Source organism: Betta splendens, chromosome 12 (assembly GCF_900634795.4).
Source record: "Betta splendens chromosome 12, fBetSpl5.4, whole genome shotgun sequence".
NCBI lineage: Eukaryota > Metazoa > Chordata > Actinopteri > Anabantiformes > Osphronemidae > Betta > Betta splendens.
Window position 1 is genome coordinate 12,531,375 of NC_040892.2, and position 15,429 is coordinate 12,546,803.

The 15,429-nt window shown below is 43.0% G+C and overlaps 1 protein-coding gene across 8 annotated transcripts in view; it reads right to left on the bottom strand.

Annotated features, from left to right (window-relative positions):
• Positions 1 to 15,429, bottom strand: part of dcc (DCC netrin 1 receptor) — a 147,533-nt gene that overhangs the window by 33,989 nt on the left and 98,115 nt on the right. For 5 of the 8 annotated variants that reach the window (XM_041073227.2, XM_041073229.2, XM_029169851.3 and 2 more), the window contains exons 13-18: positions 12,366 to 12,507; positions 10,999 to 11,109; positions 9,631 to 9,825; positions 7,301 to 7,396; positions 3,461 to 3,699; positions 2,495 to 2,633 (exon numbers count right to left, since the gene is read on the bottom strand). In XM_041073227.2, coding sequence (XP_040929161.1) covers positions 2,495 to 2,633; positions 3,461 to 3,699; positions 7,301 to 7,396; positions 9,631 to 9,825; positions 10,999 to 11,109; positions 12,366 to 12,507 — 922 coding nt within the window. The remainder of the gene's footprint in view (positions 1 to 2,494; positions 2,634 to 3,460; positions 3,700 to 7,300; positions 7,397 to 9,630; positions 9,826 to 10,998; positions 11,110 to 12,365; positions 12,508 to 15,429) is intronic. The other 3 variants (XM_041073228.2, XM_041073230.2, XM_029169855.3) reach the window with 1 other exon arrangement.

Here is a 15,429-nt window from a genome sequence, read left to right on the forward strand (position 1 = left end):
TCTCAACAAAATATACTGTGCACCTGCAGGTAAAAGTAGTGATCCAGCTCTGAAAACTGACAGGTTGTCATCAATGCAACTGGAACAACAAGGACTGTAGATGACTCGGTCTGCATCATCAACTAACAGCCAGTGGTTTCAATGAAGCCCATACAAATACAGTAATCAATCTCCAATACTACAGTATATAATAGAAGGGTTGGGTGTGCAAAGTATAACTCATCCTTCTGGGTCTTAATCAAGCAAATAATATATTATTATCACAGCAGGAGGGCCCGGTTTTATTCCTGAGGATTCCTCTGTGTGTTTGTCCCTGTGGACTGTGTGATGTTCCTTGCTCAGAATAAAGATGCAGCGGTCGCTGAGCCAGAGACACAGAGGCGCTTGTTTGAAGCCCTATTGTCTATGACCAGTGACAGACTGAGTGGACAGTCTCAGATATCATCAAATCAATACAACACATCAAATCATAGAATCATACAAGTGGAGTTGAGAGTTTCTGCTCCAGGTCTGAACTGATCCGAGTCATCGGATGGATGGAAGGTGAAACATATTCCTTGTAATCCCATTTGCCACTAAACAGGACCTTTGGCATAAATATGATCTGGGTGAATGAGAAGCTTTACAGACTTTCCGCTCTTTGCTCATGATGCTGTTTGGCACCTTAGTTCTTCTGCTCAATACTGAACTAGGCCTCCACACAACACAAAGCTCGCATGTACAGTAAAGTTTACACAAAGCTAATCTGATGTACCTGTAAGACAAAAGCACTCCAACCATGCAAACAGCTGATGCCTTATATTCTTTTGTTTCTATTGCCTTGCACCTGTTCACATCTGGAAATATGCACATACTACAATTATCTAACAGCTTTTTCCTTGTAAGAATTGTGAGTTTACTGCCAGTTACTGTAGGTAGGAATCTCAGTCAAAGAAATCCTTTTCTAGCCTTAATGAATTATTTCTATCCAGGAACCTGAACACTATAGCACTGAACCATACAGTATGAAACCTTGTACGACGGCATAACAAACAGAACATCCAGATGAGATGACCTAAATTTCAGACAACCAAGAAAACTGTTAAATTATAAAACTGATTTGTTTGTTTGTGAAATGTATGCAGCAACTGGGGATGGTTAAACTGAGAGGCAAACTACTCAAATAAAGAACAAGATTTAGAGCATTTTTCTAGGAGATTTGCTGGAAAAATCATCATCTGTTTGATGATTCTACTAGGAAATCGTATAATAATATCACTATTTAAAATACTGTATACATGTATGCGTACATTGTGCAGCTGAACAGTATGTGAAGCCCCACATTGACTGGACATACAGGATGAGTAAAGGCTGAGCAGTCTGCCCCGCCCATTTTATTTACATTAGTCAATCAATGTAGGAATGGGTTCATTAAAAACACGTGGGAATGAAAAGGTGAGATGTCAAAATACATAATAACTACATAAACCAAAGTCAGTCTGCTGAAGGTTGTACTGTTGAATTTGCTCACAACACAAGACTGGCGACAGGTTAATAGAAAAATAAAATAATATGAAGCCTCTCGGCTGGTGTCTTTTAACTCAGTGGGTAACTGTGTGTAGCAGTGAGGCAGAGGTGTTATTATTCAGTCAGTGCAGGTTTCCAGTGTTTTGTTGTGAGGATGTGCTTGCGAGTCCAGAACGGGCGAATCACTGCGGGGACTGAGTGGGCTCCGTCCGTCTGTTTGCTCTGAATGTCAGCGTGCTCCCAGGAGCCTGGAGACTTGGCGGGGGTAATGCTGTTCACACTTAATTGGATGACAAATCCCACAAACATGATTGTAAACATCCTGAAAAGGATACCTTGACATTTTGATTTAAGTCCATGCTTGGACTTTATTTTGCACACAGTTGTGTTACTGTGGGGCCAAATTTCTGACACTTCACTGAGCCAACATAGTTTGTGTGCATCGTCGCACCCTTCAGAGTTTAGTAATTAACATACATGGTTTAAATACATTTGGACAGGTTTGACAGCCTTTTGTTAAACTTCACTCATCTTTTGCACTGAGACATTCTCATCAACACACAATCACATGGATGTTATTGACACCTGAGAGCTTGTGAGTAAAGCCCAATGGTGAAGTTCTGGACCTCACACCTCCTGTCAGGCCCGTCATATTCCTAGGCCTCCCATCGGGGACACCTCCTAAAGATTGTTTTCTAAATCATCAATCATCGAGAGACTCGCAGCAACAATCAGGAGTTTACACAAACTACTCAATAATTCATGCGGATGCTGCCTGATTCCCAGACACAGAAGCTGCTAAATGTTGTATGACACCGCATGTGTGTCATTTGTTCCACTGATTTGCAGCAGGTTTAGCAGTTGTTGTGATAATACAAGCACTGTCTTTGGATTATCCCACAGGTGAGGTCCACTGACCCCAGCGTCTAAGCAGAACCACTCCCAGGGTCCGTACCAGCACAGAAGCATAAATGTGGGTGCGACCTACCTGATTCATACGTGGTGGCATGCGCTGTCATGCTCCAGGTGCTGGACTTGCGGCCCTTGGTTACCATGACAGCAAACTCATACATGGTGTTTGGTTTGAGGCTGGTGACAGTGTGGCTGAGCGCCGCGGTGTCTGCAGACTGGACACACACAATATTAAAAGAGCTCAAAGTAGAACTGAAGTAAAGGGTTATGAATAAATCCTCACTTTCAGAGAGCACTGAACGTGCTTCCATTCTATTTCCTGTCCATTCTGAGGAGAGTCAGTCTGTCCTTGACTTTGTATTTTAAAGATTATTTCCATCTAAAGAGTTGACATCAATGAATATTAACAAACCCCAATGGCTGCATGAACTCGCTTCAAGTCCATTTCTGTTTGTCCTTCAAGAAAAGGTCTTATTTTCAAAATCTTTTGGAAAGTAGGATGAAATGCCTTCCCTGCCCGTCTCCCTCCATCTGATCTCTGCTTTATTAAGGTGAGCAGACTGTCTGCCCTGGTATAGATTTCCTATTCCCACTGTTTCTGAAGTTGATTTAACGTCAAAGTTCTGTTCGAGTTCCAAGATTGGTTTGAAGAGTAAAATAAGACTTCAGTCTTTATCTTAGTGAGAGGCAAAGGGAATCCAGGTTGAATTATTTCAGGTTGTTGTAGTGCAAACTACAGTAACTGCTCTGCAAAGATGTTTTTTGAAACAGGACCAGTAAATCCAGACAAGTCTGGAGTCAAGTCAGATGCAAAGTCAAGACACAAATTGACCCACAACTCCTAAGAAATCCTAACCAAGACATTACCGAAGTTGTTAGCTTCAAATTAATTTTCAACCAAACAAAAGCATTCCAACAGATATACATGTAAAGGACAAACATGTTCCAAATTAGGAGCCATAAGTTAAAACAATTCTTAAATTGGACCTGACGGCCCACAAGCAACCAGCAGGGCACCAGCTCAACATGTCCTCAAGCCTACCTTGTACTTTCCACTAGTCGAGTAGCTCGTCTTCCACTTCACTGAGTAGTAGCGGACCTCAGAGGACTTCTGATTCTTGGTCATGGAATTGTCAGCCCAGGAGACACGGACCGAGTCCGATGACAGGGCAACAGCCTGGACCCCTACTGGAGGGATCATGGGAGTGCTGGTGTCTGGCATGGGAGTGGGGTATTTATCAAAGAGATGGAAGAGGTCATCCTCAGATGGATCTATGGGGTCTGATGGTGGTGGTGGTAGTGGTGTGTGAGCATTATCACCAAAATCATACAATGTAATCAATGTGTGATTGTGAAAGTTTAAATATGAAAACATTTAGCCAGATTAGAAGTGTGTTAGATGTACATATGCAGAGGAATGTTAGTAGAGTAAACAGCAGATGCATTCAAGTGATCATATGTAGGGCAGCAGACAAACATGTTGAGAGAAGAGGTGTGTGGACGGTGAAGTGACAAACGACAGGACATAGAAGAGGAGAGAGAAGAAAACGATAAGACGATAGTAAAAGATCAAAAGTCCCTCTAAACGAACGGAGCCACTGGTCCACACATGGAGAACAACTAGCTCACGGTGTGTGTTTAAAGTCAGCAGTAACCGGGATGGTAGGAACTAACAAAGAATCAATCTATTATTAGAGGGAAAACTCACTGTTGCCGTTTGGTGATATCATTGTTTGAACTACTTTAAAAAATAGGTTGGTATGAAAATACCATTTCAGCATTATCATCTCAGATCTTTATGGAAGAGACAAGTTAAGCAGCATTGGACACAAACTTCCATTCAGCACAGCAGCTGTTTTCCTGCCATCAGGCCGTTTCAGCCTTAGCTGAGCAAATTAAACCGTCCATCCATCTGTGTGGATCTGTGGCTCCAGACAATCACACAGTACTGTAGAAGCTGCCTTCAGGTGATTTCACATGTTCTTTACACTATATGTGAGAATCTTTAGGGAAAAACTTAGACTTAGGGATATAATTGTATGTACTGGTTTTAATTTTTGTAATTTGGCATCAGTTTTATAATTTGTACATTGGACTTCCATTGACTTACTCCACAGTTAACACAGTTTCTGATATGCATCCTGAATGCCTCACAGGATAAATAAACGTGATTACCACCTGAAGGCAGCAGAAGATGAAGCAGATGCTGACAGAGAGCTGGAATGAATCAAAGAGTTCCAGCTCTGTGACCTGTGAGCTACCGACATCCCAGCCCACTGAAACTAGAACAGTTAGTGACACGGTTCAAATAAACACTCATTTACAGCCTTGACATCTGTGTTACTGCAGACTTAACGCCAACAAGGTTCAAAGTGCCTCGGTGCGGTGTAACATGTTTAAGTAAAGCAGCCTGCAGGGCGGCTGAGGGGGCAGGGCTGCAGGTTTGCTGCTGGTTGTATAACCAGGAGCAAATCCAGGAGAGTGATTCTGATGCTCTGTTTAAAGTCTAACAGCAGCAAATTTTCCCTATTTTTACCTTTACATACACAGATTTAATACCATCGTCCTTGAATAGACTCAACCGAAGCGTCCTGCAGACATAAGTGGAAAATAAATGTGGCATTGCTTTAAATTACAACACTAGTGGAACACAACGTGCATCATTTCAACCATGAACTGAGCCATTGTCTGCTGAGGATGTTCAAAATAACTGCAAGAAACACACGTATGCATTCAAAATATATTATTGTATGACATTTGATTCATAGTGTTGCTACCTGGCGGGTTTGGTCTGTGAGCAGATTAACTACCACAGAAGAAGAGCCAACCACATTCCACACCACCAACTTTGATTTGATGGGGTCTTCCACTAATTTGATCATTTAAACACCATCACCAGCAGCATAGCACGTTCACCCGCCTCGCTGTGCTCAATGTTAATAACGTGTTGCATGTGTACGTTCGTGTCTCTCGCTGCGCTGCTGCTTAAGGCTGGTGCTGGAGCTCCACACTGTCACTATGTGTGGCCCACACAGCTCACGAAGACGAACACGTGCCAACGCGCCGCGCCCCCGAGTTTCGGCGAGGAAACTTCAACCTGATGAGTTCACGCGAAGGCTGAATCAGTCGCGAGAGATAAAATAGGTTTGTCGTGTTGTGTCTGTCGCGTAAATGAGGCCGCTGAGAGAATCGGCACTGACATCTAATGTGCTGCTGCTGAAGAGAGATGTACAGCTGCAGGCCGGCAGAGAGCGGGGGCTGATGAGAGAGAGGGAAACGGAGATTGATGATGGAGGTGTGGAGAGCTGAGGGGTGAGCTGCAGCAGGCGGCGTCGTGGTTAAACTGGTCCAGCATCACAATAAGATCCAGTCAGGCCAGAATACTGATGAGGATGCAGGACACGCCTCCTCCCTCCTTCCCTTACTCCTCGCTCTATACGTCCCTCCTCTCTTTGCTCCTTTATTTCCACTCTTGCTATATCCTCCCTCCTCCATCCTAAATATCTCCTTTTCCATCTCCCCATCCTTCTTCCTGTGCGTCTTCCCTCTTTACCTTCTCGCAGCTCTACCTCTCTTCCTCCATCCGTTCATCCATTCAGTGCCTGTGTCCCTTCCCCCATCAGCCCCTGCCCCCCATCTCTTCTCCTCCCCCTCCCTCTGTGGTCCTTGAATCATTGATTAAATGGCGACTTGGCAGTTGGCTGAGGATCAGTTCTGTTTCTGCAGTGTGTGGGCGACGAGGCGAGGACGAGGCGGTATATTAGCGAGGATCCTGCCGTTAACAAGACTTTTTTTTTTAAAGCTCTCGTGAAAATAAAAATTAAAAAAAACTCGCCTGTGTGTAGTGACAGACACTCCTGCTTGTCGTGGCATGACTAGACACAAAGTGTGTGTGTGTGCTGCTGACCTTGTCTGAGTTTACCAACTGCTGTCAGTCACACTACATGGCTGTAATAGGCTGCGTACGTCCACAGAATGCTACATTCACAAACCCCACCAGGTCCGCATGATTTTGCACACGCATTTTAGAGTTTTAGAGTAACACTGTACAGATGTGCATTCATATCTCATTAACAATGAACATGTGCCTACTAATTTCCAGGTGTGTGTCCATATGTCTGTCGTATGTACAGTATGTTCACCTGATGTGTGTGCATCCTGCACCTCCAGTGAACTCTGTATGGTGTACTGTAGGTTTCAAACCTCTTCAGTATTCCAGATGTGTTTGGATAGAACCTTATCACTCTGAAGATCTCTAGATGCGTTTGTATTTCTGCAGCACTCCCAATATTTAAATTCCAGCCCTGTTGATGTTGTGAATATACTGTACATATGTTTAGTTTAACTATCCTTAAAGGTGTTGGGGTAAGTGGTCTCTACTGCTGTGACTATCATGGCATCATGAGGCTTGAAAAACATCCGAAAAGTGACGTTTTTATGAGAGTAATAAAGAATTTATGTCAGCCACAGGCTGCCGGGTGATGTCGGATCAGGGCCAGCTGTTTAATTCATGAGAGGAAACTTGGCTGAGAGTTGGATGTCTTTCATTTATCTCACTTCTACAGCCCGTACTCTGTAGGGCCATCTAATGAGTCGTGCACACACTGCACCGCATCCTAGCCACTAAACACTCACACCAACCATATATTATCACACGTATACCTAAAGGTAATTTGTATCACACATACACACAACTTCCTTAGTCTAAATGTGTCATGGCTCCTTGCAGTTGGGTTGACACTGACGGCTGACACAGTAACAGATCAGTATGTAGATACCCAGGTACCAGAATGAGACGGTCTGAGCATCTACAGGATTGTACCAGATGTGAACGCATCTTTAGATTTTTGTGCTTATTGTGAGTGACTTGTGTGTGATCTACCTGTCAGAGATCGAGTGACAGCGCTCTCGTACAGAGGAACTCCCTCTCCAGCGTTATTAAACGCCTTCAGGGAAATCACGTAGTGCGAACTTGGCTCTGAGAGAGAGAAACAGAGAGACACACAATGAGATTATTTTCAGCAGCAATGCCTTTAACATCACGCATGCATTTAGTGAAATCAACCAACCTCTTCACATGAACTTTGTTTTGTTAATGTCAAGTAAATTCAGCTAAAAATGTAAAACACTGGAATTTAATTAAGTTTATTTCTAATTAAAGTCAAGCTGATTTCAGTTCCCTGGTACAGTGTTCAGCATTTGCGCAGAGACACAGCATGTGTTACACCCTAACGACCTGTAGGCAGCGATCAGGTTCTGGCAGGGCAACAACGCATGAAACTGAGGGACCAAGGAGGTGGCGTGGGTGGTCAGGACTGGGAACTGACAGTCAGGGGGCAGGCTTTGATTTATATTCATTTAATTATCAGAGGTTATCATTTTCACATTATATATTTAATTCAAAAGTTATAATTTATGTGGGAGATGTATGAAGACCTACTTGATCCCAGGTGTCTTAAAACAGCTTAGGCACCATTGCTTAACTTTTTTTCTTCCTATTTCACTAAAAAATATATATTTAAATGTATTTTTTAAAACAAAACAGCTCAAGGCATTTTTCAGTGTAAAGTCTTCATTTGCATAATACTGGCAACATTCCAGCAGTTAGAACATCTGTTAGAACATCCATGAAATAACCCAGTGGACTGACTCCGGATCAACACAATAAAAACAGCAATAAGCACAATACAGATCATTGTCTTCTTGCTGTTTGGCTGCTTAATAAAGTATCGCCTGCACTAATAGTTTTCTTCCACCAGGTAAATTATTTTAGAAAAACTAGGCGGTCAATATCTACAGTGACAGACTGTGGTTTGCTGCCACTGCTTCCTCTTCTATGAGACAACTAGCAGTTTCCTCCAGGTTCAACGACGTGACTTTTCTTCTCGCGCAGGCTTGAGTCACGTCGCATGACTGCAGCAGTGAGATGACAGGCTGTCATGCAGCAGCACTCGGCGCGCTCCATGTGATGATGCTGCATGTTCTCTCCATGTGGCGTCCAACCCTCACATCAGTTAAACAAATGCCCTCTGCGCTCCCCAGACGCCTCGCCGCATGAATTAATGATCTCTATGAATTATAAATGCTTTGTACATATGTGCACTCGCTCCCCCGTGTACATGCAGCGCATTGACAGGGTTTTATTTTTTCATTACTCCTCCATTATGAGACCTGAGCAAGGATTTTTCAGCGGCAAATAAAAATCCAGCCAATTTGTTACTGTCTTCTTTGGCATGCAAATTGTTTGTTGCAGCCGCTGGGGAGGATGTTTTCTCTTTCTCAACCTTTCACAATTAGATTTCTACCTCAAGCTGCTTTCTTATTAAATATCTTTAAATTATTGATTATAATTAAATAGGGATTTCATCATAATAATGAATGAATTGAAAGCTGTAAATAGTACAGTGTAAACATTGGCATGCGGTTGGCAACGAGCTAGTTTTCTTTAAAAATAAAATTTTTTTGTGTTTTATCCCTTATTTTGCTGCTGACAGCAGATAAAATAGTTTGACTGTGATGAAATATACGTATGAGAGATTAATCTGCGAGTAACCATGTGATCTCCACCCCCATGCAGATGTTTCTGGCTCTAGGGTCTGCTGTACTGATGTGATGTTAGAGGTATTCAACATCACTGTCAGTTTGCCCTTTAGCAAGGCTCTGTGCAAATAGACGGCGCTTTAAATTCACAGCGAGTTGCAGCCCTGCTGCACGGCCTCTCTGAGACGTGTCAGGACACACAGCATCTGCCAAGTGCTTTTTGTTCCAACAAACCCCGAACCTCCACTGAAGGCCCTGCTTGATGGTGACGGAAACAGACACACGGAGCCCTGCTGTAGTTGAACACACACAGTCGGTACAGGATCTGGGTTCCAGCAAACTAATAGTTATAATTACATTCGGGGATCCAGTGTTTTAGTATTGATACAGTATTTGGATGTCATGGATGTCATAGTATAAAGACACCAGATGCTTTTGGTTATAACTGTGCTCTGCCTACTGTACGTATTTATTAAACCTACCTAGTTAGCATTCGACAAAGCCCTTTTTGAAAAATGACCAACTATTACATGTAAAATTCTTCGTCTCGCCCAAGCAGTTCATGAATATGGAATGAAGCTGTAATACGTGCTGTCAATATTTTACATTAGCTCGTCGCTCCCGTTGCTTACTCTCTTTGCTAAAGCTGAACATCTATCAGGCGTTTCTCACCCAGGTTCTCAATAGAGTAGTATCTCTGCTTGCTGTCCACCCTCACTGTCTCGGCGTAGGGGCTTCCAACGCCATAGCCGATGATGTAACCTCGGACAAGAATGGTGGGGCTTAGAGGTGGAGTCCAGGACATGATGATGCTGTTGGGCAGCGGCCTGACGTGCAGCGAGCTGGGCTGAGCCGGTACCTGACTCTCTGCCAAGACAGAAATGAGAAAACATCATCACAAAGGAGGAGACCTAAAGCTAAGCGTGGTTACAGCTTCAGTGCTACAGTAGGTACTTAGCTAACAAATATTAACCCTGGTAAATGTGTATGAAGCCCTAATAAGCCCTGACACTCGGTGTTATTCCTTGGCATCAGATTAGATCAGATTAGCGTACTCTCCGTCCTCAGGGAAAGCGCTTCATATCACTTTATTGAGTGATAATCTATTGAAACGAGATTTGTGTCTCCCTCTGCCCCGGCCGGGAACACAGTTAGCATGGATGTGTTTGTCTTCCACCGCTGCCGCTTCCTGCTGACCAGCACAACGTCCTCCAAGCATTAGCCTGAAGTCAGCTCTTTTGATTGTCCTGCTGGAAATTATATGGTGACAGAAATCACAGGGTTGGCAGCTCGCGCTTTCTTTTGTTGTTTGCTTGGTATCAACCGCACGACCTCCAGGTATCCTAGATATAAATAATCTGCCTCAACTGAACACAGCCCCTTGGGAGGTAAGTCCTGCATCATAATAGTCTGCTTTGAATGAGGAATAATTCTAGCTATTAAAAATCCAAATCACTGACACCCAGTGATACTGGAAAATGTTTTATTCATGCACATTCTAACAGTGAATACATATCTGCCTTGTAACCATAACTGTGACATACAAAACAGAACAGAAGGTGTATCAAGCTGCTCTAAACCATCATTCATTACTGTAATTGTTCATATGCTGCTAATAATATCTAATAAATAGGAGGCTTCATGTCAAATGTTGCCTTATGTTACAAAATGACTCATTGAAATCCACCTTTACGTTTTTTGAACCTTCTTAAATACAGACTAGCCCTTCTCTGCCCTCTTCTGCTTTCATGTCTTCTCCTTTATCTGCGCTCCCCTTTTCCCTTTGCATCGTTTTCCTCAGCGATTTCCTTCCAGTTTTCCCGTCCCGTCACGTCGCTCCCCTGAGGCAAATCTACAGTCCATCCATTCACCTCAGTCCCTGAACTGGTTAAATATTTATGTGTTTGTGTTAAGATAGGGGAAGTATTTACATTCTGTTGTACAAATGGCTGCTACACACACACAAACACACCTTTCTAAACATGTACGCACACTAACACAGAAACATGTACACTTACTAATGGCTCTTTGTATTCTTACCATCCAGGTCGTTCTCCGGTGTCTCTGCAGTGTACCACTCACTGGCTGGACCGGTTCCATTGACCGTCATGGCTGCTACCTGAAAACTGTACTGACTGCCCTTCTCCAGACCTGCAGAGAAAGGAGGATAAAAGCACATTATAACTGACATTTAGCTTCCTTCATTGCTTTCATCCATATAAAAATGATATTATTGAATACCTATGCACACTAGTGTCCAAATTCTTAACAAAGCCAGAGCTTTTCAAAATTTAATTGCTTCCTAAAAAACAATCTCCACAAAGTTTGGTTGATATTTTCTAATGAGTTGAAACTAAAAATCAAAGAAATTACAAAGCAAAGTACGCAACCTTTCTGACTAACACATACAGCAATTCAATTTCATTATATGCTTAAAATGGCAACCTTCCTTTCTATAAACAAAGACAAACAGGGCTAACTCTACCAGACATGTTTCAGTAAAGGACCCATTAAGCCTGAACTGAACTGAAGATGTTTCATTATGTAGTGGAATTAACATGTTAATAAAGGGTTTGCAGTCTAATCTTCCCGGTGAAGCTGATTTGTGTGTTTTTGTTTATTAAACGTGGGCTGTATTTTCCCAAGGAACAGCAGAGGAGGGGGTGATTACTGCTGACAGCAAGGCTCGCAGCAGGCATATCAGATTCAACACACACAAACAGAAGCACCTGCCACGGGGGAGCGGATTCCTGCACGGACGGACAGACCGAGATACCCATCAGTGGAATATAATGAAAATGAAGTTCAGTTTCATTCAAATCCTGCAAACCTCAAATTGAAATAATAGCTGCTGGCAGTTTGAATGCAAGCACAAACACATGTAGATGTAAACTCATGCAAATGCAAATTCTCCTACAAAGAAGAAGAAACAGGGAGTCCACAGTGTTTTTGTCTAGTGAATGTATTTGTGTATGCAGGAGCAGCCACAGTAACTGCACTCGTCTCCTCCTCCATTATTTCCACAGGTAGGAGACCTCAAAATAATGGAGTCTTTAAATCCAAGTCCTTTCTTCAAAGTTAATGAATAATTAAAAATAAAATAAAAAGACTGCAGTTTTACTGAATTTATGCTCAAGGCAAAAGGACAGAATGTGTAGGAAACCAGGACATGTGCTTCTATTCTACAGTAAAGTCCTTTGAGGCACAGAGCAAATCAACAGCGAACAACCTGTTGTCTGTACCATTTAGTTTAACTGCTGAGATATACTGAGGACACAAATGTACAGTATTTGATGAAGTTTCCACCAAATGCACTGTTTAAGTAAGATCTGTGCAACCTTTAATCACTGAGGTAAATCACAAGGACCTGTTATTCATAATAAAGAACTCCACTTGCGGAGCCGCACCTGTGAACAGGTACCAGAAGTTGTTGGGTTCGATGGCCTCTTGGTCTCCACGGCGACCGGTCTTCCTGTATTTGATTTTATATGCGGTGATGAGTCCGTTCTGCGTGCTCCGTGGAGGTGGCTGCCACGATACTTTGATGCTCTGAAAAACCCCACACAGGAAACAAGTCAACAAATGTGCTGCAAAACATCTGCTGTTATCTACTAACTATGGCAGACAGGTAAAAGGTCCTCAGACGCGCTCTTTGTAGTATTCTGGTGTCTCTTTGTGATTGTTCTCGGCCCAGGTTCTTGTTATGTCTCTGTGTTCCATTGCTTTGTGGTTGTTTTCAGTTGGTGTTGTTATGTCTCTTTGTTGCTCTGTGTATCTTTGTAGTTATTTTATGTCTCTGTGCTTATTTGTTTTTCTTTGTATTTCTTTTGTTGTTTTATGTCTCAGTGGCTATTTTGACATCTCTTTGTATGTCTTTGTATCTTTTTCATTTGATTGGTTTCTTATTATTTACTTTCATTCTTTACTTGTTTTGTGTATCATAAACATATGACATAACGGACATATTTGACTGTTTGTGTTCTCATTTGAGCAACGTCTGGAGTAAAACCATGATTGGCTGTCAGTAGAGTCATCTGAGACTCATATGAGTCTGATGTGGAACTGGTACCTTTGCACTTCCTTTAACTGTACGTATATAAAACCATTTCATAATAAACTGGTGTAGTACAGACTTCCCTGTGTGTCTGTGTGTGTACCACCTATGTTCTACATTCATTTAAGCATGCAGTCATTTGTGCAGGCTTGGGTGTGGATTGAATGAATTTTAATTACTTTATTTGCATGTAAACCACCCACCTTTGAGATGCACGCACGCACGCACGCACGCACGCACGCACGCACGCACGCACGCACGCACGCACGCACGCACGCACGCACGCACGCACACACGCACACACACACACACACACACACACACACACACACACACACACACACACACACACACACACACACACACACACACACACACGTTTGCACGGCTCCAGTCTGTGAGGCAGCTGCCTTTAATTAATCTAATCATTATGACCCTGTTTGTGTGTGCGTTAGGTTGGGATTAATGGGTGAAGATGAAAAAAAATCTCTATCACAATTTCTTTGACGACTCAACAAGTTTTTATATATTTTCAACCCTTAAATTATTATTCTACAAAAGTGATTTAGAAAATGAGTTTGTGAGAAGCTTTAAGTTCTTCCTTTGTACTGGATGAATGGCTACTACAACACAAACTCCCACACTCATCCTGCTGCATTTTCTTCCTGCCTGCGTCACATTCAAAGCTCTGACACAGCCACAGAGGCTTCACCTAAGCAACACCTTCCTACCTGAGCAGCCATTGTCGTTAACTGAATGTGGGTATATTCAGGATATGCTCATGTACTGTAAGCGTAGATGTACTGCTTTAGGTGCTTCACATGAACATGACGTGAACAGGTGGAGCTCACTACTGCACCATTAAGCTGGTCATGAGTGGTCGACCTGCTCTGCTCCTTGATCCACGGGGTTCTCTCTTATTTAGAAAGCAATACTTTATTTCGTTGTCGTCTGACAGTGAATCATTCAGATCACGCATCGCTCTGAACCAGACGGCCACTTACACATGTACAGATTGTATCGCACATCTGCTATTAATGTAACTTCAACACACGCGCACACTCAGATGGCGACAGTGTGTGTTTCCCTCTATCAGCTGTGGGGTAAGTCATCATGTCAATGAGCAGTTTAGATATTCAGCCAGTGTTGCTGTGACAGTGGCCACAGAGGAATTCATTAACATTTAGCTGCACCTGTTCTCTCTGCTGCTCCTCATCCTACTAATTGATTACAGCAGAACTGATTACTGAGACGGAGGAGAGGAGAGGCAGAGGGATGGCAGCAGAGAAATGGAAAGAGGGAAGCTGAATACAGGAGCGTGTCGGCCGAGGTCCTCCATATTGTGTCTCTCTGGTTGGGCATCAGCATGTGCTTCATTAACTAATTAGCCACTTTGACAGCACACAGTTGGATGTGAGGTATCCATGGAAACAATGCACAAGTTAAACCCATATTGGAAAACTCACACATATGAAGAGGGAACTCATGCATGAAGAAGAAAAGCCCCATCACACCAAGGGCCTGATTTATCAAACGTATCCTAAATGTGTGCAAACGTGATCAGCAGCCGGTAAAAGCCAAGTGGACAGGCTGAATCTGAAACGAGGAGCCACGGTGTACATGCTGCACCTTCGTCTGATACATGTGCAAAGTGAAGTATTTTAGTGAAATATAGGGGAGATGGAAATGCAAATACATGCAACGTGTGTGAAAGTGATGGCGTTACAGCAGCTGTGCTGTATTTGATGCATCTGAAGACATGTGCACTCTGCTCAATGGCAGCTGGTATTAAGGTGTGGAGACACTAGAGAAAAAAAGGAACTCGTGATGAAAACGCATTTCAATACTATTAAGAGCACAATACTAACATATGGGTGACTCAGCGATGCAGTTGTGGTGATCTAGAGTGAACTGTAAGCTGATGGCGATTCAATAATACTAATGTTAAAGCATTTCGTTGCATTGGTGACTGAGCGTTAACCTGCACATGACAGAGAAACCATTGTGAATCTGAATGCTTAGCTGTGTCTCTGTATTACACATGGCCCACGGTCTATTGGCCTGTGCTTCTGCAGATTGACAGCTGTGACACCGGGTCTTATTACTGCCACTGCTGATGTGCAAGCACCAATACTGCTGATGCTCTGACATCTCACGCAGGTCACCTTGGATTAAAGCGCATTGACCTACTACTGTAACTGTGGGCATCAGTCCCATTAGTGCTCCTCTTTGCTCCTGCGTGTATTCATTACTAACCTAATATTAGGTTAGTGTCGAACCAAACTTGTTTCAGGGCTTCATGTGTTTTTGTGCCGGATCCTCTCAGTGCCTCAGACCAGAGCTTCTTTGTGCTTTACTCATTATCCACTCTCCACCTGCTGCTACTGAAACAGCTGAACCACTCTATAAGTCATTAA